At 40.4% G+C, this 24701-nt stretch overlaps 1 protein-coding gene across 1 annotated transcript in view; it reads right to left on the reverse strand.

Annotated features, from left to right (window-relative positions):
* nell2a (neural EGFL like 2a) overlaps nt 1–16504 on the reverse strand; it is a 449405-nt gene extending 432901 nt beyond the window's left edge. Inside the window, exons 1-3 of the mRNA XM_054733610.2 lie at nt 16235–16504; nt 15930–16058; nt 616–766 (exon numbers count right to left, since the gene is read on the reverse strand). Of these exons, the coding sequence (XP_054589585.1) occupies nt 616–766; nt 15930–16058; nt 16235–16286 (332 nt within the window). The 5' untranslated portion in view covers nt 16287–16504. The remainder of the gene's footprint in view (nt 1–615; nt 767–15929; nt 16059–16234) is intronic.
* Between the last annotated feature and the right edge of the window lie 8197 nt (nt 16505–24701).

The raw sequence follows: 24701 nt of genomic DNA on the forward strand, positions 1-24701 counted from the left end.
GATCAAGGAAGCAATCGAGATAAGGAGACGTGGATGTGGGACCATGAATAGGGACGACAGAGTTTACACGCTGGACCACGCATGGGACTGCATCGTCGGAGAGGGGACAGCGGGCAGTAGAGGGCGACAACGTCCTCTGCTGTCCGCAGATAAACGGAGAAGGAAGGGAAGCGCCACCATCAGCGTCAGCCTGAAGAAGCCGGCAGCCATCGGCGAAACGTAGCGTCAACAGGTAACAAAACCGTTTCTGTGTTTTAAAAAAAGAATGACAACATGGAATTAGAACGACACAGCAAGAACACACCTAAGATGTTTCACTGTCTAGTTCTGTCAGAAGCTAATGCAGGAAAATGGTGTAGGAGACTATTTTTATGTTCAGCCTGCATGAAATACTTAGAATTATAATCAGAAAAAAATATTAAAATTGTGTTTTTCAGTGTTCCGCACCTTTTAAGACAGTGTGGGATTATATATATGACAGAATAAATGAAAATAAAATGTAATTGTGATATATTTCCTCATTATAATCTTGATACAACACAGTCACACTGTTTCAATCCTAAATAAAACCAATCTGGAACTTTTCAGTGCCATGATGAAGAGAACTGAGTGTACCTGTGCTCAGAGTGATGGATGGAGAGGATGACTCCAGAGTTTAGATGATCCTGTTTGAGAGTTGCGAGCACAGTGAACTCGTTCTTGCCTTTAAGCTTCTGGACCGTACGCTTCGAGACCTCAGCAGGAGCTTTCACTTCCCTGGAGGTTCCTAGAATGAGAGCAGGGTCATCAGAAACTACAAAACTACATCAGAGCTCAGAATGGTTGAATATCTGTGAGAAAGTTCTTGGGAAATCAAGCTGCACCCAAACGAGGAGATGCAAGGTTGACAGAGAAAATAGAAAATTGTACACACACAAAATCCTGAGGGGAAACCCATGTGTCTTGTCCATGTCATTTGTTCGACATACAAAAATAAAGACACTGACTCTAAGCTACCAGAAAAGCTGTGTGATTTTCATAATATTTCGCCATATCGCATGCATACTGACTAAAAATGAAGACAATGGTACAATACAAGAGATGGTGTACATGGAAATGAGCAGCCCACTGGCAAAGCCTTATGACAATTTGGCCCAACAAACCCCTGCTGTCTTGGGTTGGAAACATCTCCTGGGCCTCTGAGCCCACCATACAGGCCCAGTCGTGTCATTTATAATCACCGTGTTGACAACTAATTGTTCTTTTGATATCAAAAATATCAAAGAACATGATTGCTATAATATGACATTTTATTTGCTCTCAGAACATTCAGTCTCAGTGTTGTTTGTCAGCTGCAACCTGCTTCTTTTTCTTGTGTAGGATATGACTGATGCTAGGTTATCAGATTGCGATGGCAGCATCAATTAGAAGGAAATCTGTCTGCGTGTCATTGCACTCCTCTTCCAACATTGTGTTGCCGTTCTCCTCTCCAAAGTGCAACTTTAATGGCACCATCTATAAATTATGACGTTTCTCAGAAGAAATCACATCAAAGAGTTCACTTCCAGCGATGGGGTGCATGCAAGATGCCCTGGCACACTTAGGCACTCCAGGAAGCAAGCATGGCTGCTTCTCCTCGGCGTAGGGACATTTCTCCTAGCTGGTGGGAGCAGACAATTAACCCAATGCAATAGAATGAAACATCAAGCATGAAAACGGAATACGCAGAATAATGAATACTTATACTGAAAGCAATAAAAGTTAAATGAAAGTGGGAAATTTGTCCTTTTCCAGGCATTCTTTCTGAACGAGCATGAACTTTTTAGTAGTGTGTGCTTTAATAAAAATGGAGGAATTATTTGCATCTGTTATGTGTCTGTCTGAAACATCCTTTCCCTCTTTAAATTTGCCCTTTAACAGAAAAGGAGAATATTAGAGAGTTTCATGCATTTTGCATCAGCAGTTGGATATTATCTCTGTGTCACTGGCTGACGTGGGACAGATGGTCCAATGACTGCAAAAGGAGCTATGCCTAGCAGTAATCTGCAGCAGACAAACAGTGATCCTGCTCAGAAACCAAACCCAAATGACACTGTCAAAAATGATCTAAGATTAACTAACAGCATTTAGCTTTTAATGCAGGACAAATTGAACAGCTCTCTAAATGTCAGTTCTTTGCATGATTTTTGGATGTTTTGTGTAGACAATTTTGACATTATAAACAGTCTTTGGGTTCATGAAGAGAATCATGACATCTTCATCATGAGCAAAATAAGCCCAGAGGAAGCAGGTGTCAGGGTGTGCCATGGAGGGGGATGGTGAGGAGGAATAAACCTCCACCACCAGCCACCGCTCCACAGTTAGCCAACCTTTGACCTATGAGTGAATGACTTTCATCACCAGTCTTTACACTCTGAGGTCAAGAGGTTGCATAAAATGAGGCTTCCGAGGATTAGAGGGTGGTAGCCTGCCCTTGTTTAGGTGGTGCAGTAAGAATTGTTTGCATGGAAGCACAAAACCTCAACCGATTAGGAAAGCTAAAGCAAGAACTTTGCATTCATACGCAAAAGCAGAGTGGACATGATTGTGCAGGGAGGAGATAGAGCCAAATCAATGTGGCTCTGCTGAGAAGGCCTTCGGTCGATTAAGTATTGGCAGGCGCCTGGATGGGGCGACCACCTGCTCCTAATGACCACTCTGGTGTGAGGTACTGACACAGAAAAGATGTAAAATGATGGTCTAGTGCATCAAATTCTAATCAGCACAGTTTTCAGTGCAACAACATAGGTCTGCACAGCTATAGTTGTTTACAAGTTAAGAGGAACAATTGATGAAGAGGAAACTGATTTGAGGAATGAAGAGTTTTGATACTGGAACTGCGCTGCTCTGGGTGGCTGCATGTTGGAGTAGCACTGTTGACTACATGTAAGTTTTACCTTTTCTTGGACATTTTTTCTTCTAGTTTCTCAAGAAAAACAGTATTTTTTTGGACATTTTACTTTTCTGTTTCTGGCGCTATGAAGCTTGGAGGATTTTTACTGCAATTTTTTAACTTTTTTCACTTTTTGAGCATTTGTTATGATGCACAACCATAGCATCAAGCTGGTTTACAATCGGGAGCAGCTGATTACAGTTTTTTTTTATTGCTAAAACAAGTTTTTCAAAACTGTACGTTTCTTTCAAAACTGCACACACAAAACTCCAAACATAACACACAAATTCCTAAACTGTGGCTTCCCTTTGCAACAAAACCCTGCCATCACATATCGTAACATGTTCCCATAATGGAACATGGGTTTTCATTTGGTAAACACAGCCACATTTTCACATGACACACACATGCCATTCATTGCTTAAACACCGCCCACACACAGACACACACACACATTTTGAGACGGAACATTTTATTTTTACAGCGATTCCAGTGTCTCTCTGCCAGGATTCCCTACTGTACGAGCAGACAGAGATCTGAAGAGGAGCGGGAAAAGAAAAGGAGGTGGAGTGGCAGTGCTTGTCAACAACAGATGGTGCCATCCAGGTCATGTTTCAGTGAAATGTCGTCTCTGCAGCCCAGATGTTGAACTCTTGGCAGTAAGTTGTCACCCATATTATTTGCCAAGAGAGTTCACCAGTGTTGTCTTGGCAACCATTTATATTCCACCTTCAGCCATTGCTGAAAATGCATGTGATGCCATCAGTTCCGTTGTCGCTAAGCTACAAACCCAGCACCCCAATGCATTTGTGGCTATATCTGGTGATTTTAATCATGCCTCGCTCTCTGCTACACTTCCAACAATTCAACAGTTTGTCAGCTGCTCCACCAGAGAAAACAAGACATTGGATTTGTGTTATGCAAATGTGAAGAAAGCATACATGTCCAAAACAAGACCTCCTCTGGGACTATCAGATCACAATCTTGTTTTTCTCTGCTCAGAATACAAACCACTTGTTCAGAGGCAACCTGTGACAAGAAGAACTGTGAGAAAATGGTCACAGGATGCTGAAGAAGCCCAGCAGGGTTGCTTTGAGACCACAGATTGGATGACTCTGTCAAGGATATGAAGAGGACATCAATGCCATGACTGGATGTGTCACTGACTATATAAACTTCTATATGTACAACATCATACCCACCAGAACAGTGAGATGCTTTGCTAATAACAAACCCTGGATCACCAGTGAACTGAAGAATCTGCTAAATGAGAAAAAAACAAGCCTTCAAGGAGGGAGACAGGGAATTATTGAGGAGTGTACAGAAGCAACTGAAGATCAAGATCAGAGACAGCAAGGAGGCAAACAGGAAGAAGCTGGAGAACAAACTACAGATGAACAATATCAGAGATGTCTGGTTAGGGATGAAGAAGATCACAGGCTTCAAGCAGAGGAAGGATTGCACAGATGGCAGCCTGGACACAGCCAATGAACTGAACAAGTTCTTCAATAGGTTCAGTTCAGGAACAAACCCAGCATCCACCTCGCCTGTCCCCAGCCAGTCAGACATCCCATCCGCCTCTGATCCAACATTTTCCTGTCACACGCCAGCTCTTTTGTCCTCTAACGCAGTCATGGACTCTTCTGGTTCTATAAATCTGTCTTCAACCAAGTCAGGAGATGCTGCTGCACCATTTACCTCCCCCTCCCACCTATCTGTCTCTAGAAGTCAGGTGAAGAGGCAGCTGGAGAGACTGAACAGGAACAAGGCTGCAGGTCCCGATGGTGTCAGTCCCAGAGTACTGAAGGCCTGTGCAGAGTAGCTCTGTGGGATTCTGCAGCACCTCTTCAACCTCAGCCTGGCCGAGGGTAAGGTTCCAGTCCTGTGGAAGACATCCTGCCTTGTTCCAGTTCCAAAGAAAACTTGGCCATCAGTCAATGATGACTACAGACCGGTTGCTCTGACATCCCACATCATGAAGGTCCTGGAGAGACTCCTGTTGGTCCACCTGAATAAGAAAACTAGGACATATCAGGACCCACTGCAGTTTGTTTATCACCATGGAGTTGGAGTTGAAGATGCCATCATCCAGCTGCTTCAACCAATCCACTGTCATCTGGACAAAGCAGGCAGCACTGTGAGGGTCATGTTCTTTGATTTCTCCAGTGCATTTAACACAATCCAGCCTGATGTACTTTGCCAGAACCTCCAGAAGACACAGGTGGGGGCCTCAACTATCTCCTGGATTAAAGACTACCTGACAAACAGACCACAGTTTGTGAGGCTGAAGAACTGCACATCAAACCAGGCAATCAGTAACACTGGAGCACCACAGGGGACTGTACTCTCACCATTCCTTTTCACCCTGTACACCTCAGACTTCCAGTACAAATCCGAGACCTGTCATCTACAGAAATACTCAGATGACTCTTCAGTTTTTGGATGTATCAGAGATGGACAGGAAGCTGAGTACAGAGAGCTGGTGGAGCGCTTTGTGGCATGGTGTGGAAACAAGCATCTGACCTTGAACGTGAACAAAACAAAGGAGATGATTTTAGACTTCAGAAGAAACAGGGTGGAGTCAAACATTGTTTCCATCATGGGAGAAGAAGTGGAGGTGGTTGAGGAATACAAATACCTTGGAGTTCACCTGGACAACAGACTGAACTGGAGAAAGAACAGTGAAGCCATTTACAAGAAGGGGCACAGCAGACTGCACTTATTGAGGATGCTTAGGTCCTTTAATGTATGTAGCAAGATGCTGCAGATCTTCTACAAGTCTATTGTTGAGAGTGTAATCTCTTCAGCCATCGTCTGTTGGGGTAGTAGCATCAGAAGCAGGGACCTGAAAAGGCTCAACAGCCTAATACAAAAGGCTGGTTCTGTTCTGGGGACGACTGTGGAACCGCTGGAGGAGATAATGCAAAAAAGGATTCTCCAGAGAATCAAGAAAATTATGGACAACCCTGAGCATTCTCTTCACAAGACTGTCTGACAATGGAAGAGTGTCTTCAGTCAGAGGCTTCTTCAGTTTCGCTGCAAAACTGACCGCTACTGGAGATCCTTCCTGCCAACAGCCATTGTAATATACAATAACTCTTTGATGAATTGATTATTATTATTATTCTGAGCTACTACAGCAATCTATTTCCCTCTGGGATTAATAAAGTATTTTTGAATTGAATCTAAAGTCTCAGGCTTGATTGCATTTTTAGGAGACATGGTTGTGGGCTGCAGAGCAATTCCTACTCCAAGATATGATGTACTTTAAAGCCATTTTCAGTTTAAAAAGTCAATCCAGTTGAATCGCAGGCCAACTTTGGGCAGATATTTTCACACACCCTCTGCCTTTAAATGTGTGGTTGACTGAAAAACATGTTTTAATTATTGTTTCTGATTATAATTGGTCACTCTGAGATTTTCATGCAGGCATACCATGAAAACAGTCTTCTACCCCATTCTCCTGTGTTAGCTTCTGATAGAAAATAGACAGTGAAATGCTAGGATTTGAAAATCCTCATATATGTATGTCACACTGTGAATTTGCATTCATGGCCCCGCCCAAAGGAAGGCCTTTTTGTACACTGTTTTGCAGTAAGAAGAGAGAGCGGAATGTGTTGGTGATAGTGACTTTGCAACATTGCTGAACGAGGTGTGTGCATTTCTTTAACATAAATGAGCAATCCTGCTATTTTCAGCCCACCTCTGCATCTCAGAACAGGAGATTCAAAGCTTTTCTTTTTTACTCATGATGCATTGATTTACAATAGAAAACACTGCAAATGTATTGAATAAATAAGTAAACCACACCTTTAATAGTCTTTAGTTTATTAGTCTTTAATTTAAAAATTTACAAAAATGTGTGTTCCTGTATTCTAAAGATCAAGTACTGTATCTGCATCTTAAGTGCTGGCTTCTAAATGCAACATCTCCTTGAAGAAACTGTGCCTGAAAGCAGTATCACTGATAAAAGATGAGAGGGTGATGTCTACTTTTGCAAGGGGATAATGAGAACTTTCCTTCTCAGGCCTCCAGTCATTTTCCAAGAACAAAATAACACCTCCTACAACTTTTCAACAACATTTTAGCTAATAAGCCTTCTCTCTGCCAGTTAAACAGAGTGAGTGAGCCTTGAGATTGGCCAAACACACAGAGCCAAAAATGGTCCGAACAAACATGCTAATGAAAGTGTAAAGAAGATACCACCACCATCAACCATCTGAATCAGCTTTGAGTTGCTTCTTTGCCATTGAAACTGATGCATGCAGATGTGAGCAGGTGCATAAAGACAAGCTGGTGTAGGTTAAAGAGTACTTTCTGATGGCATTGCCATGCATGATACTGGTCATATTGGTAGCAGGAAATGCAAATGAAAAGCTAACTGGTAAAAACAGATCAGATTTTTCTGAAAATGCATAGACAGTAAACCATCAGTAGTTCTAAAATGTTATCGCAAAAGACACATTTTATAGAAAACCAAGAAAACAAAATAAAGGAGAAGAAAACCAAAAGCTCTTGGATGTGAGAAGGAATCTGGGGCTACTCCCGGTAAAAAAAAATTTCAAACGAATGTAACTTGTTTGAGCATGCTCAGTTCATGTTGGCAGAATAAACAAAATATAGTAGACAGATGCTTTTTAACAGCAATAACAAGGACAAATCTAACAGTTGGTAAAGACTGTAGAAAGAAAACGCCAACCAAGATACTGACCTAGTAGAGAGGAAAACACAAACAGACGGAAGTTTGCAAAAGGCCTCCTAGACAGGCACTGCTGCAAAATAAAGGAACACCTTGACCCAGCCAACAACCTAACATGGCTGAAGTCATGGTGTGTGTTATTGTGTGTGGGGTGGGGAGGGGGTGCTTTGCTGCCTCTGTCACTGGAAGCAAAGAACGCAGCAAAAAATAAATAAAACACCTAAGTGTGAAATACATTTGAAAGCAAAATGGTTCACCAAGTGGAGGTCTGCCAACTCTCACGCAATGAGCGTGAGACACGCATTTGACTGTCTGCACCCGCTCTCATGCCACACTACCCATTTCTCACGCTGAAAACAAAAAGTTTACCTATTTGAGTAACACACTGTGTCATGCTACTATAAACCAGTGGCTGTAGAAAAACTGCACACTCCCCCAGCTACAGGTCTGCAGTTCAGTTTTAAATTGACCTTATCTGAGCGAGGGGAGTTGATGCTTTCCAGTGGTGAAAAACGAGAGCTAAACTCTGGTTCTGTTAAAGTACATTAAAATAAAGTGTTCTTTTCCACATTTTATCAAATATTGTTATAGATTTAGCTAAAAAATAATTAACACAGTGCTGTATTTTTACATAGCAAACTAGATTTTGTCTCTGATACATAAAATTATATTTACTATATCTTGTTTTTTTTGTCTGCCAGACTAATGTGTCATTTTGCCAAACCTAATCTATCAGTTGTTTTCACATTTCAAGCAGCCATATTGGATGTTGTGGTTGGAGCTAGCAAAGAACATCAAACTTTCCAAGTCTAACTTTAAATGGCTTCGTTAGGCTGACGCTAATGGCCGTTATCATGGCCTCACCAGTTTTAACTACGTTAAGACTTTTAGGAAACTAGAATGGGTTTGGCTGCGTTTGTGTCCAGGACAGTCTACATGTTGCACTTCTAGTTCACAGGTGTCAAAAACTCAGACCGCGTCTGTGTTCCATCACACTGAGGCAATCTGAATTTTGTGAACCATCTCCCCAACCCCCTCCTGTGGCTCCACTCTTCTGGAACAAATACTAAACTGAGAGAAGGGCACCTCTAGGACTGCTTCGGCCAGCAATTTCTCCCCCGCTCTCAGATCGCCTCCTCAGTGACTGCCTGTCTGACATTCACACATACACAGAGCTAATGACAGCATTCCAGCCACCCAACTGCATAACCACCCTGAGGGGATAGAAATCACTTTCCCTCCATGGTCGCTGGTGCGCCTGTGTGGACCACCAGATCAGGTTTGCCTCAGAAGTCTGCAAGGAAAAATGACTTTGACCACAGGGAGTTTGGGGATAACGTCAGTCATAAGATTGGAAAGATTGGGGAACTTTTGGTAAAATGTAACAGAATATGAATTAAACTAAAGTACATATCAAATGTAGATGAACTATATATATACATTTAAGAAGCAGAAGGACTGAATTTAGTATGCAGTTTTCAGATTTCAGGTAAAATTTGCACAAAAAAAAGTGAGACCAATCCTAAAAACTAACGAAGATAAACTATTTTTATCAAAATTGTTTTTGAGCAAGGGTTGTACACAGGTACCCTTTTTAAAATAAAGTGAAGCATTTCCGAACAGTAAACTCACATGCTCTTTGATACATCTAGGTGAAAGGTTTCAAACACTCATTTTCTTTAAAGGAGTGAAACACTCGTTTGAATTCATTTGCAGTGGTCTCTAGTAAGAATGAATGTCTTGAAAGTCCTTCTAAGGGGGAAGAAATATATTGGTGCACCATTTCTAGGAACTAAAGTTGCCCACATCACAGCTGAGCTTCAGACCACAGGGTTGAGTTTTATTTCCTGATATCTGGACATCTCACCTCAAATTGGATAACAGCAATGCATGTGATGTGTAAATGCAGTTTAAGCAACTTTTTGTTCAAAGTTTCACCACAAGATGGCACTGTGATTTTGTTAATGCCCTAGAAAGTTTATTTAACATGTTTATTTAAAGTGTTATTTTTCATGTTTTCAATACATTTCGTAGCATTTACAGGTGCACAGAATTAATAATTTTTTATATTTGAGTAATTTTGAATTGGTTTATTTTCATAAGGTGTGTTTAAGAGCACTGTGACATCACTTCCTTTCCCTCGTAGCTTCGGAGATTTTATTGATGCACACGGACAATTTGTGCCAATTAAGAACATTTGAGAAGAAGGTTAAGTGTTTTCAAGTCTACCGGTTTGTCTACTAGCAGGCCAAAGTGTTCTATGGTGTTCATGTGGTGTAAAGATAAAGAAGTTGCAAGACCGCATTAAACATCAGTAAAAGGAACGCTCGTGTCTCTCGTGTATGTGAACAAGCCGGCACATGATGTTTTAGCTCCACAAATACACAAGTGTGGAGGAGCTCTGCCGCGTGGTGAAGTTGCTATTGATAATGGTTAGCCTCTACTAGCCGAGACGATCTTTGCTGTTTCCCAGATGCTAAACCAACAACAGCCTTCCCGTCACAAGTGACAGTGTGACGTAGATCTGTCAGGATTTTCTAATCCTAAAGTTTCCCTGTCTGTTTTCTATCAGAAACCAAAGCAGAAGATAGGTGTAGGAGATGTTCATGTTCAGCCTGCATGAAAAACTCAGAGTGGCCAATTATAATAGGAAATAATGACTAAAAAAATGAGTTATTAGTGATCCACACCTTTAAATCCACATCACAATAAGTCCTTTGTTTAAAGAAAAAATAATCATGTGATTTATACGGAATAAGACCTTTTATTCAGTGATTTTACTTTCCAGAAAAAACACTTTAAGTACTAAATTCTCACTTTCTTTATCTCCTAAAGTGCATTAGGAGCTCTTAGCTGAAGAACAAAGAGAGAATTTTGTCCAAAGAAGACTTTACCTTAAACAAAAAGATCCCGTTGAGCTTTCTGACTAGGATTTTAAAAGCTTTGTGTTATCCTAAGCTAAACTTTGAGCATTGTTTCCCACCACTTTAAGGAAGATTCTCATCATGGTCACAACTATTATGACAAGAAAATAGAAAAAAAAACGACTTTATAAGCATGGAAAGAATGGTCCTGTATGGCTCCCTGTGAAGGTCAGCAATGACCAAGACCATAAAATACATTTATTGTCTGTATCTATTTCTTGTGGCAAAACAGTGTAAAGTGTTTCTTATGCAAATGTTGGTTAAATGCTTCAGAAAAATCCTTAAAGGAACAGTAAACTGGCCAAACTTATTTCATGTTAAATAAAACATGAAGATAAATACAGTAAATGTGTTTTGTGTGATGAATCTGACACATATGTATTTAACCTAAGTCCACATGCTGATGAGTAAACGGAGAGAAATAATCGTTCAAGATTCAAGCCTGCACCCCCGTTCACATCAAAATGCCCTCCTCTAAAAGCTTACAAATAAATTCTTTAAAAATCCTGCCATGTGAATTCATGGATTTTTTTTTCACATTCTGTCTCTCACAGTTGAAGTGTACCTATGATGTAAATTACTGACCTCTGTCATCATTTTAAGTGGGAGAACTTGCACAATCGGTGGCTGACTAAATACTTTTTTGCCCCACTGTATAGTACATGATAAATATTACCGTTGGCACTACTGAGATGTCATTTTATCTTAAATACTAGTTATTTTCATCAGCCTGAATTTGTACACAGAAATAAAATGCTTCATTCCAGTGAGACTCTGCTCATGCCCGCCCCGACAAAAGGTGCTTACAACAGCACCGTAGGCGAGTCGGTTGCTGTTATGGTTATGGTGTTCTGGTGGTTAAGCTGTCAGCCTGCCATCTTGGTTTTCCTATGTGCTGACACGGATTCAACTCCCGGTGGTGTCGGCAGTGATTTATTTAGCCAGCTGATGCAAATTTCATGTTTTTATATTTTAGTTTGCTAAATATTTTGTGTCTCTGAAGATCTATGAATTTGGTCATTTCAAAGCAGCATTTTAGTTTATTTACTCAGCTCACCTCACATGGACTCACATTGACTAAATAAACAAAGAAAGGTGAACAAAAAATGATTACTCTTTACTTTTTAAATAGTTTACCAGTAAAGGTTTGCTAAATTAATACTGGCAAATGCAGCTTAAAAAGAAGAGAAAAGGCTACTGTCAGACTGGGATGTAAACCTGCGCTAAACTACATGCCAGCCCAGCCCTCTGCTGACCGGACGACCAAGTCACGACACCAGTCACCTAAGTTACATATTCTGTGCAGGCCAGATCAGATCAGAGACTATAGCCCAATGAAAACATTAGTTTCCTTTAACACTTTACAGGGTTTTCAAAGTGAAACAAAAAAATTGAAGCTGAAACAGGAAAATGCATGAATGCAGACAAAAATGGGTTCGGGTTTATTTTTTCATGAGGAAATATCATATGGTAAAAAGCTCCAAAAAGTGGATTTTCCATGATGTGGCTCCTTCAAAGGTAGGTTTCAGCAATGTGTCAAAGGTGAATCATTGTTTCAATAGTAATCAGTATTAATAATTGCTTGGACTGCAAACAATTGTAAACTATTATAAGGGAATGCAAATTTGATGCATTCTGACTGCTCTTGATGCCGACACCTGGGTTAGATGACAGTGGCTGAGATGCTGAAACCCACAGAAATGGTTGTGAATGATGTGATGACAGAACACAAATATAAAGTCAAGAACATGTGGGTTTATCCCAACCCATGCTCAGCAATAATGTCACAATCATATATTTTGCAGCCCTACCTCAAATTTTCTGCATTTACCTGAAAACCATCCCAAAAGCATGATGCTGCCACTGCCATGCTCTAACGTAGGAATGCCATTAATTAAGTCATGTCCCGTGTCATTTCTCAAAGGCTGCAATCTCAATAAAAGCTCATAGTTCTGAAAAGGGATAATATTTCCTCTGTTTGATATAATCTTCCAGTTTTAAATGATGGGCAGATCATTTAGATTTTATTTAGATCTTTGCAAAGTCCAACTTTAAAAAACTTGCTGTATTCCAAAAAAGTAAATGTACTTTTATAAGGAGAGCAGAAACACCAACTGCTGAAACTTCATGATTTTCACAATAAAAGCTTATTTGCTGATCATTAATTAAATTAACCCCTACTGTTTACACCCATAAATTGCTATAATTGATTTTTTTTTGGAAACATGTAAACACCCTCATCCAAAACAGCAAACTAACAATAGTGCATTATGTGCCTGTCATGTAAGCATCCACACACAGAAAACAAAACAAAAGACACTCAACATGGCTTTATTATGCACGAGCCTCCACCATCCTGTTGCTTTTAGCAGGCTCTGCTGTCAGAAATGAACAGGAACGTTTCAGTGTTCAAACATCGGATGTAAAATCCCGATTCAGAGACAGACAGAAACAATTACATGAGAAACCTGCAATGTGCACAAAAGGATGCTTTTAAGTTGTGAATTTGATGCACACACACACACACATGGTGGAGTGGATTGGGTGTGTTGGGGGAAGGGAGGGAGTGCTTCTGGGTGTGGCTCCTCTTTTATTTATTTTTTTTATACAAAGCAATATCTGGCTGTCTAGATAATAAAACCTGTGGGGGAAGTGCTGATGATGTGATAATTTTGTAGCGAGGCTGAGTTATCACCTGGCATCAGGACATTACGTGGCCTTGGGGGTAGGGGCGGGGGTGGACTGTTCTCCCCACCATCCCCTGAGGTCCACCTCTCCTAATGCCATGCAGTGTAGCACTGGCAGAAGCTACCTTCAAAGGCATCAGCAGGGGAACGCTAAACAGCATCCCTCCCACTGCCTCTCTCCTTCTTGCTTACAGAAATAAAACATCATTTGGCAGATGGAAATCTAATGATATTGCAAATAGGAAAATGCACACATGCAGTCAATATTTCTATATTGTGGATTACTCTGTTCCACAGCTACTTGTCTTATGACTACACCCCTTGCTTCCACCCAGCTCACACAGATAACAGCCTTCCCCTCTGGCAGCCAGGCAATGGAGGGGACAGCCGTGGATGTGTTCTGCCTGCTATCTAATGAGCGTCGGAATGCCACGGTGGGCCTGTCTGCCGGGCCCAGCCAGCCGAGCATCCATACACGAGGTATCAACACAGTCTATCAAACAGCTGGCAGACAGCGCTCTCCTTCCTCTCTCTCATCCCGGCTCACTCATTTCTGCGTCTCGACTAGGAATGTGCCTCCCTCTGTCTGTTTCCGATAACAAACAAGCACAGGGCCCAGGTCTGCTTTGCCAAAATGCAGCCTGCCTCCCCCGCCTCCCCCTCACCCAACATTACTGACTTAACACAGACATCCCAAATGAAGAATGGAGGCAAGCTTGGCCATAAATAACACACAACGCCTGCTCCACACGAGCGACTGAATGTAGAAAAGGTAACGCAGCCAAACACGAGGGCGTGATGACGGAGAGGTGGCAGAAGGTTGCAGAGCACGTTTTCATTTGGTGACAAAAGCAGCGGGAGCTTCTTTTTATAAGTGTCTTTGTTTATTTCCAACTCTTCCCTATAGTCTCAGTCTCTCTCCATCGCTCTATTACACCAGCTCGGCATAAAGCAACTTTCAGTGTTTGTCTACACATAAGCCGTCAAACAGTCTGCCTTCACAAAGACGCTGGAGCTGCTGCACCAGGCAAGCAGCAATGCCGCCCCAGCGGCTGTGCATGGAGGCTAGAAGGTATCAGCAAGAAGATGACAAATCCTGACGACTGTTCGAGGAGTTTGTTCCAAAACAACTATTTGGAATATTATGTGATTCCAGGGGTCATTCAAATGTCAGCAGATCTCAAAGCCAAACATCCATTTCCCTTTCTGCTACTTTGATCAGAGTCAAGATAATCATCTCCATCCTCGTGACTGAGCCGTTAACAGTATTAGCTGAATGGTAATGAGTGTCTGAAGTTAAATGTGGAAAACGTGGAGATGTTTCACTGCACATCATCTTTAAAATGTTGTTATCTCCATCGTACGCAGTTCTACTAAACATCACGGTGAATGTTTTTAATTAAAAACTGAAAACCTGGACACACGACTCACTCTGCTTGTTCTTATTTTGGAAAAGAAAATGATCCAAACGGCTCTGTCACTTTCCAGAAGATGACTTGTTTAGCAAAGTGTTCTTTCACTCCTCAGACCCACAAAAACATATCCTTGAATTGTGTCCCCAGTCTAATCTGATTAGGATAACTTATTCCCACAATTCTTTGCATGTTCCCACCACCTCCTCCTCCCTGGACCCCTCGCTGTTTCATGACCTAATATTGCCGATTGTTCAGGCAGGTGGGAAAACCCCCTGAGGCTTTCTCCTGTCACAGGCGCAAAAATAATCCATGCAATATGTTGCTGTTATGAACAGTAAGAATCACATTTATGGGTATTTGGACAGAGGTATTACTGGATCATCAAACGCCCTCAGAAAAATCTGAACACGACTCAATGGGATTCTTCCGGACTGACTATGGGTAAAGGTTGAAAATAAAATAAAGGTACAAAATATGTGACAGTTCTCATAAGAAAAAACTCAAAACCTTCATAAATGTACACTTTAATCACAAGTAGGCTATATCTTGAAAGGACACCAGTATTTTAATAAAAATATTTAAAGCATAAAAAATCAGGAGTTCACATTTTAATGAATCTGCAGTTTCTCAGTGTTGACAGTGGGTGGCATAGGTGTTCACTAAGTGGAGATGAAAATTTCTAATTGTATAAAATTAATTATTTTTATAGCATCAATTCAGTCTAGCATAAAATATCTACAGCCCAGTTTAGAACAAAACTCTGACAGTTTTATAAAATTCAGACATTTTAAACTCATATAGACCTAAACTAAATAAAAGTCATTTTTATTTGACTGTTGATGAGGAACAAATGGACAGAAAGCATTCCTATAAAAGCAGATAGTAGCTGATGGAGCCCAAATGTAAGCAGGTAATAGGCCTCCATTGTGTTTTGCCATTGTTCTGCCATCTATACTGTGTTTGGAACTAAACCTCTAACCAAAATACAAATTTTGTCGATTGTATAACTCTTGCCACCTACTTAAAATGTAGCATAGAATAAATATGAATTCAATAATAGCTTACTCTATATCTTATAATTGTATAACAAAACTCACTGAATTATATTATGGCCATTGGTTTTGTTGAGCCACCCCAAATTTATTAGAGGACCCAGTTGGTGCACTCTTTAAAGAAAAAAAAACTTTCTGGATGCGCCCCTGCAAAAAAAAAAAGCGTCAGCACAGGAGGATGAGCCACCCCATGAGCTAGATTTAATCGGGGGAAAGATCCAGGGAACGTGTGTTTCAGTACCTTGGAAGTGGAAAGCTCTAGACTCGCCGTGGAAGCCCTGGACCTGAGTAACTCCATCAAAGCCTTCTCCAAGAGTTAGTTCATCAAACACGCTGATGCGCAGGGCAGGGTCAACCCCAAAACCTACAACTTATTCACAACACACAACACAACCAATGCTGTTATGAGTTCAAGAGCACACAAGATTATCTAAAGAAATCACATTTTCTACAGAATCCAAAGCATCTGGTGAAATCCGAACAAAACAAAAAATGCCACAAAATGACTACATCTGCATGTTGCAAGATGGCAACATTGTGTCCTACCTGAGGAGATGCAAAACATGCAGAGAACCAGAAACCGCTGAAATAATCCCATAGTGACTGTCTTTTTGAAACAACTAGTCCATGATTTGTCCACTTGCGAGAGACCGTGTTGTTGAATCACAGGCGATTACAATAAATCCGCCTCTCAAATGAAGCGATTAAAAATCCCAAACGCTGCAGGTCGGAGGCATCATCACAACTTTAGATGCTCCGGTGATGCGAATGAAATAAAAGGCGAATCCAGGGAGGAAGGAGGGAAAACGTTAAGTATCGTGCAGAAACTACGCCATGTACTGAGGCGAGGTCTGGTCCAGTAAGCAGAACCATCCGCGGTACAGGTGGATGCCAGGACGCACAGCGCGAGGCGAGCTGTCCTGCCTCTAGAACCGAGAACTGCGACTGGAGGATGACCAGAGGAGATGAGGAGAGAGGGAGAGCGGGAGATACAGGAGCAACAAGGCCCCCTGCTGGCAACAGATGAGAATGTTTTATGATTTTCTTTCTTCTTACAGCCACACTTGATTCTTTTAGTCATCAATTTCTGCTTTGTTTGGAAGAAACATTTTAATAAGGATGAAAGATGATTTTTTTAAATCAAATTTCATATCATAACTATTTTGCTCATCTCTGCAAAGACTTCCCATGCTTTGCTTGCCATGTGTGTTTATTTGCTTATTCACAGAAGAAATGAGCAAAGAAAATGTATGTTTGTGCAAATCTGGTTCTGTGTTCAATGCATCCAGTCAGGCTTTCTGAATAGCACCACCAGAGTAATGATATAATGCAAAATAAAGTTGTTTATATGAATGAGTTTTTGAGATTAAAGTTGTTTTAAGAAGCGTGCAAAGATGTACTGAGAAAGTGTTAACAGGAGCAGGCCCAATGAAAATAATAGAGGCAGTATAGCTTATGTGCAACCAGCAAAAGGAAAAGCAAAGAAGTGGCACATCCGTGATCACACCTGTGTGTCCGGATAAAGGGGTTTGGGAGGAGAATACACACACATGCAGCAAAGAAGAAGTGGAGGTCCATCAGGACTGATTAGTTTGGTCTGAAATCTGTGCAAAACCCTGGCGGATGATACCAACATAAAGCTAAAGAAGGAATATTAGGGCCTCAGCAAACTGAGATTATTCATCTATCCACATTAAAATGTTCTAAACAACTTCAAAAGATCCGAGCTATGAATAAACCACCTCACAAATCTTCCACTGCATGATCGTGATTCAGAATGAGTTAAATGTCTTTCAGGACAAAGTGCCTGGTAATTTCATAGGCAATAAAGACACAAGTTATTTCTGCAGAAAGCATTTTTACAAGCCACTAAACCCTTGAGTGCACCATGTTTTCATCTGAGGTTTTGTGTATCACATTTATTATCCGGATTAGAAAAATCTTGTTACCGATTTTTCCACAACTTTAGTGATTATTTTAGTCTGACTTTGATCAAGCATGTGTTTTAAGCTACAAAAGTGAAATCCTTGATTATTCACATGAAGAAGCATCATGTCACCATCCTCATGAAAGACATCAAAAGTAACAGCATATGTTAAAGTGACAGTGTGTATTTTTCCTGGAAATAGGGGGCAGTACATACCTAAATTGTTGCAAGCAAGCTGTATTTTTGCTTTGGAGTAAGACCTTACCAGTGGATGCCCATTAGGGTCGAAAAGCCCTGGCAAATGATAACTTCAGCAAAATAAGAAACACATCAGACTCCCTTTCATCACTGGAAACAAGTGAAGAGGTAAATGTGTAAAACAACAATGTTTGTGGGTGAGGAAATTTTGTAACCTTTTGTTACAAATCAGTACATACATTTTGTCCTCAAGGGCTCCCATTGGAGGAAACATGGCCTCTAATATGGCGTCGCCCAGAGACTTAGACCCACCCCCATGCATTTTAGACCAGATTTTTATGTTTATGTTACAAAGCTGCCGATATTTTTCAACAATTGGATATAATTTTATAAAATTTCAACAAAATTTTGATGGATATTTACAGAGATTAACAGTAAAAACTACACATTGTCACTTATATAGGGTATATATCTGAACATCCCAGCTCTTCACCTGTTCTATAGACAGGTTCTTTTTCACTTTGATGTTACATGATCCCAGGGAAGGTCATGTGGTGGGAGTCAAGAGGCTAATAAATTAGTGTGGAACGGCTTGGTGTGGCAGCATAAGCAGCTGGCGTGGCAGCTCCCTCTCCCTGTTTATTTACATTTTCTTCCTTATTTTAATTTAGCTTGGTGTAGATGGATCCTTCAGGCTTTTAACCCTTTCTCAAACCATCTGTCTGCTTTCAAAAAGTAGAAGTTGGTGGAGGAAATGCTAACTACTTCGGTCCACTCAGTTTACTAGCACACCGCAGATGCTGAGGCCACACTTTGATCTGAGGCCTAGTCCACACGTAGCCGTTTTTTTTTAAACGAATATCCGCCCCTCCAAAAACTTGCATCCACACCACCTCGTTTAAAAAAAAACCTCTGTCCACACGTACACGGATAAATACGTTGTTAAGGACATGCCAGACCTGTAGGCGGCAGTACTTCCCCTGTTCTTAACCTCGTCCTTCGTCTGTGGTCTTCCGCAAGGAGCAGTAATTCCGCTTGCAAAAACAAACAACCAAAAAGCACTTGGACAATTGATAAAGCGAGCGCAGCTCTGAGGGCATCCATGCTGTCGGCTAGTGTAAACACAGGTCGCACACGTGATGTCAGCATTTTTTTGTAGCGGAAAGTGACGTTGCGGACCTTAAAACTCCGGTTTTGTCTGTCCACACGCAGACACCCAAAACGGAGAAAACTCAGATCTTCACTTTGGCCGGAGTTTTTAAAAAGATCCGTTTTCGTGTGAAAAAAACTCCGTTTTCGTGTGGATGACAGGCCAAAACGTAGAAAAATATCTGCGTTTTGGCAGATCCCCGGCTACGTGTGGACAGGGCCTGAGTTGTGACCTCCTGTTGTTATGCACTTTCATTCTTCCAGTTTGTTAAGCTATCGCGTAAAGTTCAAGTCAGGTTTCTGCGGGGTGGGGGTAGAATACAGTGTTTGGCTGTCTCTGGTAATGGTAAAAATGTTTGCTTGAACTCATCTTGGGACCATTAGTGAGTTGGTTTGTCAAACAAAATATAACAAATTGTATAATGATAAAAGTAACATTTAATTCAGAAACATTTCCTGACAGATGGACATGAATTTGCGTAGAAGCCTTTTCAGGGACAGACCAGAGTAATCCCTGGAACAGAGACCTGTATGGACAAGTGGCACCAGCAGAAATGAGTCTGGGGATGTTTCCAGGTTATATGTGGTCCTAACAGCCAATAGAATACCAAAGTGTGCCCCCATACTAAAAATCTCTAAATGCTCATTATCACATCTGTTAGGATTTATGCAAAAAAAAAAAGCTTAGGCAATTATGCTATGTGTAAATACAGCTGATCCATAAGTAAACGGTGAGAGGCAAATGGGTGACTATTTTGTGCTCATTTTAAATACATTTTTAACCATTTTCTAAATTATTTTTTATATTTTTACATTTTTTGTTTTTGTGAAGCACCTCATGATTTTTATCTTGAGAGGCGCTATAGAAATGATATCTTCTTCTTCTTCTTCTTCTTCTTCTTCTTCTTCTTCTTCTTCTTCTTCTTCTTCTTCTATTGTAAGGGAAACAGAGGCTAAGGGCTCTCCATGCTGTGTGACATCTGGTGTGTGAAGAGGGCCTCCAACCCCCAATTCACAATTAATAAACGCAGATTTCGTCCGGGTCCAGACGCAGGAAATGTAATTACTACTTATTGCCCACAAGTTGTTATTTCCTAAAGTGCCATCAGGAGAACAAGAGTCATTAAAGAGTGAAAAAAACTGCAAAGTAATAAACGCGCTTGCTGCTGAAACACGCCGACTTTCCTGTTGCTCATGTACGTGCACACGCATGCACGTACATGAGCACGAAATCTCTGTGGCCAAGGACAGAGCATCGATGGAGGGCCTCTCTTTGAGTTATTGAAAAATCTGATGCATTACAAAATGTTTGTTTTATGCACTTTGGCAAGATGTACAGACATTCCCTCTCTCATTCCCTAAACCTCTCTCTTTGCTGACCTGAAGCTGAGCATGCAGGGCTGACACTTTTAATCAGGATAAGCTTTAAAGTTTAAATAATCCAATGTTTTATGTTTTTGGTGTCTATTTTTTTCTTCTATTTACAGACATGTAGAAAGCCTTTCATTTCCCCCTGGTGGCTTTAGTAGTGAACTACAGTCAGACAGACAGTGGAGCGGTACTGAGTTCAGACAGAATGTGTCACTCTTTCTTTGTGAGAGTCTGATAGGTGAGCAGCATAAAGTTACCAAAGAAAGAAGCAAGAGTTTGATTTTTATAAAGAATGATATTTTAGAGCAACAGGAAACGATCGTCTTACTAAAGTTATTTGGTGATGTGTTGAGTTTAGACAAGTGCAGAGCCTCAGAGGGAGAATCATAGTTTGCTCAAACATTTTGAGGTGCATACAAATCAAAAATCTTTAATTGACAAATCTGTGCAGAGAAAATGCAAATTGGTGACATTTCTGCTTCACAGGGGAAGGTTAAAGGTTATTTTATGACTGGGTGTGCCTCTTCTGTGCAGTTTGCATGTTTTCTCCCTCACGCTTGGGTTGTACTCAAGTTTCCTCTCACAGGCCAAAAACCTACATGTTCTGTTTATAGGTAACTAAAGTAGCTGTGATTAAAATAGTTGTTGTCAAATCAGCATAACTGAAATTCAGAAGGGAATAGTATTATGAGCTCAGCTAAGTAAAACCTGTAGACAGAGACAGATGGACAGCATTTGACGTAATGAGCCAATCAAACTGTTAGAGGCAATAGGAATTATTTGAGTTTTGTGAAGCTATCCGGACAGTTACCTGGTTTCAATGATGCCAAGTTGCACTTGATTTGGACAAAGGCCAAAGAACAATAAAGCCGATTACTTTTAAAAGTCTGGAAAAGCATCACGAGAGCTCCAATTCATTCTCAGTCTTTGCTTTTCGGGGTTTTTTGCTTCTAAAATATGCCGAACAATGAAAAACAATGCATATTTAATTTGTTGTTATCCTAATTTATTGCTAATTAATTTTGCATTCTTAAACCTTTCCTCGAATTGCTCTTGTTCAAATGAATCCTGTTTTTATTCCTACAACCCTAAATGCACCTATCTATCACAACAAACACCAAAGTAAAAAGGACTGTATTTGTTTGGGGTTGTGCTTTGCCTTCCTCTTGAACTGTCACTCAGTTCTCCAATGAGCTTGAGCTTTTTCCCATTGCAGGATTTTTTTTATTTTTTTATTTTTTTTGCAAACAACTTTTAAATGTCAAAGCAACTCAGGAGCAGCTTTTGTGGAGCTCATAATGGGTAGTTTTTATTTAGACTGCCCTACATCCTTTTAGATCAACACTCACCAGCTGTCATCATCAGCATATCAGTTTTTTTAAAAGCTAGCCAGACACTAAACTGGCATCCAGTGACTTCTATTATGTGTTCAACATGTATCTACATATCTGTACTATGTTGAGTACCATTGTGATATTATTGTTATACTCTGTCCCCTGGTAAAGCTGTGCTTTCCTCCATTACGGTACATGAGTTCTGACAACTTACTTTCGTACAATGATATGCTCTGACTGAGTGTATAAGTACTCCCTTAAGTCAGACTTTTTGCCGTAGCAATAATAAAATAAACTTCACCAACAGACACACTGTTCCAGTATAGAATAACACAAAATATGGGAGGAGGCTTCACTTTACAATAGGGGCCACAAAAGCCGTAGGTAATGGTTAAGTACTGAGTAAGTATTTGTTTGTTTCTCCTTAGTTCCTTAGGTAACTACCCATTAGTCCCTGAGTAAAACTGGTGGGTGTGTTCACCAGTAAGTACTGGTTAGCTACCCATTAGTTCCTGAGTCATTTATTGATGAGTAATTAGTTCCTGATTCGGACTGACTAAATATTTCATAATCATTCAGGAATCATACATTTGGTTTGGGGCTGGGTGTAAATTTTAGGTAATCATTATTGAATCATTAGTGGCTGATTAGGTTTATATTTGTTTTCTGAATTACCAGCCATTAAGTACGCATTAAGGAATAATTAAAGAATCATTAGATAAAAAGTAAATGAAGTAATCCTTAGTGTCTGATTAGTTAGCTGGTAATATCAAGACTAACCAACCATTTCATAATCATTCAGGAATCATTAAATAATAAATCTAATGTGGGGCTGATGTAAAGCTTAGGTAATCATTAATTAATCATTAGTTTATGTTTCGTTCATCATTAGTTACTCAGTAGGTAAGCCGATTTTGGGGGCATTATTTTAAATGTTTAATGTGTCATACCATAGCCTGTTTGATATTTTTCCTGTCTTTCTTTACAACTTCTGCTGTAACATTGTTAAAGAATTGCACTTTACTAAAATTTGAATTAATGATCCCATTCTAATGCAAATATCCTATTAATGGAAACACGTTTGAACATATGACGAGCTTTTACAGAGCGCTGTGGCAGCCCGGTGACTTCATACAGCCACTCCCATTACCTCCTGGACGCCTTGGTGAATGTGTGCAGTGAGCTGGCTCATTTGGACTCTCATGGCGAATAGCCTGCAACTATTCACTTGTCATACAGAAGCTCATTAGAACTCTATGGACACACAATTGTGAGGCTCACATTAGAAACTTCCTGCTCTGGGACACATACACCACACACAAAGTGCCAGTTTGCTGCTATGCTAAGCACATTGTCCTCCTGATTCATGGAACCCGGCCCTCCATTCACAATATTAAGTCCGAGTGGTGGAATATCAATTGCGTGTGCAATGGGCCGGTATCTTTTTAAGAGCTTTGCTGGGGTTAGAAAATAAAAAAAGAGAAAAGGGATCTTAGTTGGCCTGCAGAGTACTAGCTTTCAACAGAGCCATTGTGAGATGTTTGAATGAACAGACCCCTGTTTTTTTCTCCTTCTCTGCTTGAGAAGAGATGGGCATCAAATAAATTCACATGAACTCACTCCATGGCGTTTCCAAGACCTACTCTTTAAGAATGGTCTAATTATACCTCCCTCTTCTGGAGAGCGCTGTTGGAATCTGGCTAATTGCACACTGGCAAATCTCATGATGTGCTTAGTTTTATCTTGTAAAATGGGCACAAAGTCTCATGGGACAGAATCTACCTAAGATATTAGTGAACTCTGAGATAAGTGCAATTTAATTACAAACACAACATAATGTAATGAATGTCATCTGGCTGAGATGCATATACTTTTTCAGAAACCAGAGCTACACAAACGTACTGCTAAATATGTAGCTATAGCAAGAAGAATTTTATGTCCACAGCTAATAAAACGTTAGCATTGAGTAGCAATCTGGATTTGTTCCGCCACACTAAAACAAATGACCAACTAAGCTGGTGGCCAGTCATGGCCACCGGTCTATGTGGGACACATTAACACACACGCTCTCCACTACAAAGGTGGATGGTGCACAGAAATTTGCTAACACTCATCATGTGACAGAGTGCAATAGTTTCTCCACCAGCCTGAGGAATAAAACCTCAAATTTGATTACAAGCAACCTTTGGCACCCTGGGCATTGCACAAAAGGCTGAGCTGTCTGGGCCAATTTCCATGCTCAGCATGAGGTATCTACACGCGCAGAGCTCTCAGTCACCCCCCTACACACACACACACACACACACACACACACACACACACACACACACACACACACAGGTCATTAGATGCAGTGTGAAAGGTTGCACAAGCCTCTTGTTGGATGTGTTTATTGTAAAACATGACATGCGTGTGTATGCTTACTCAACCACTTTTGTTTTACAGCAGCATGACACTGACGTGCAGCACACACAACCACATGCCACAAACTCTGTGCGGGATGGCTGTCTATCTATCTATCATCTATCTATCTATCTATCTATCTATCTATCTATCTATCTATCTATCTATCTATCTATCTATCTATCTATCTATCTATCTATCTATCTATCTATCATCTATCTATCTATCTATCTATCTATCTATCTATCATCTATCTATCTATCTATCTATCTATCTATCTATCTATCTATCTATCTATCTATCTATCGATCTATCGATCGATCTATCTATCTATCTATCTATCTATCTATCTATCTATCTATCTATCTATCTATCTATCTATCTATCTATCTATCTATCTATCTATCTATCTATCTATCGATCGATCGATCGATCGATCTATCTATCTATCTATCTATCTATCTATCTATCTATCTATCTATCTATCTATCTATCTATCTATCTATCTATCAATCTATCTATCTATCTATCTATCGATCTATCGATCTATATATCTATATCTATATATATAATGATATATCAATCATCACTGTGCTATCTGTGAGATAGCACTGTGAGATATCTATATATA

Source organism: Nothobranchius furzeri, chromosome 4, assembly GCF_043380555.1.
Source record: "Nothobranchius furzeri strain GRZ-AD chromosome 4, NfurGRZ-RIMD1, whole genome shotgun sequence".
Lineage (NCBI taxonomy): Eukaryota > Metazoa > Chordata > Actinopteri > Cyprinodontiformes > Nothobranchiidae > Nothobranchius > Nothobranchius furzeri.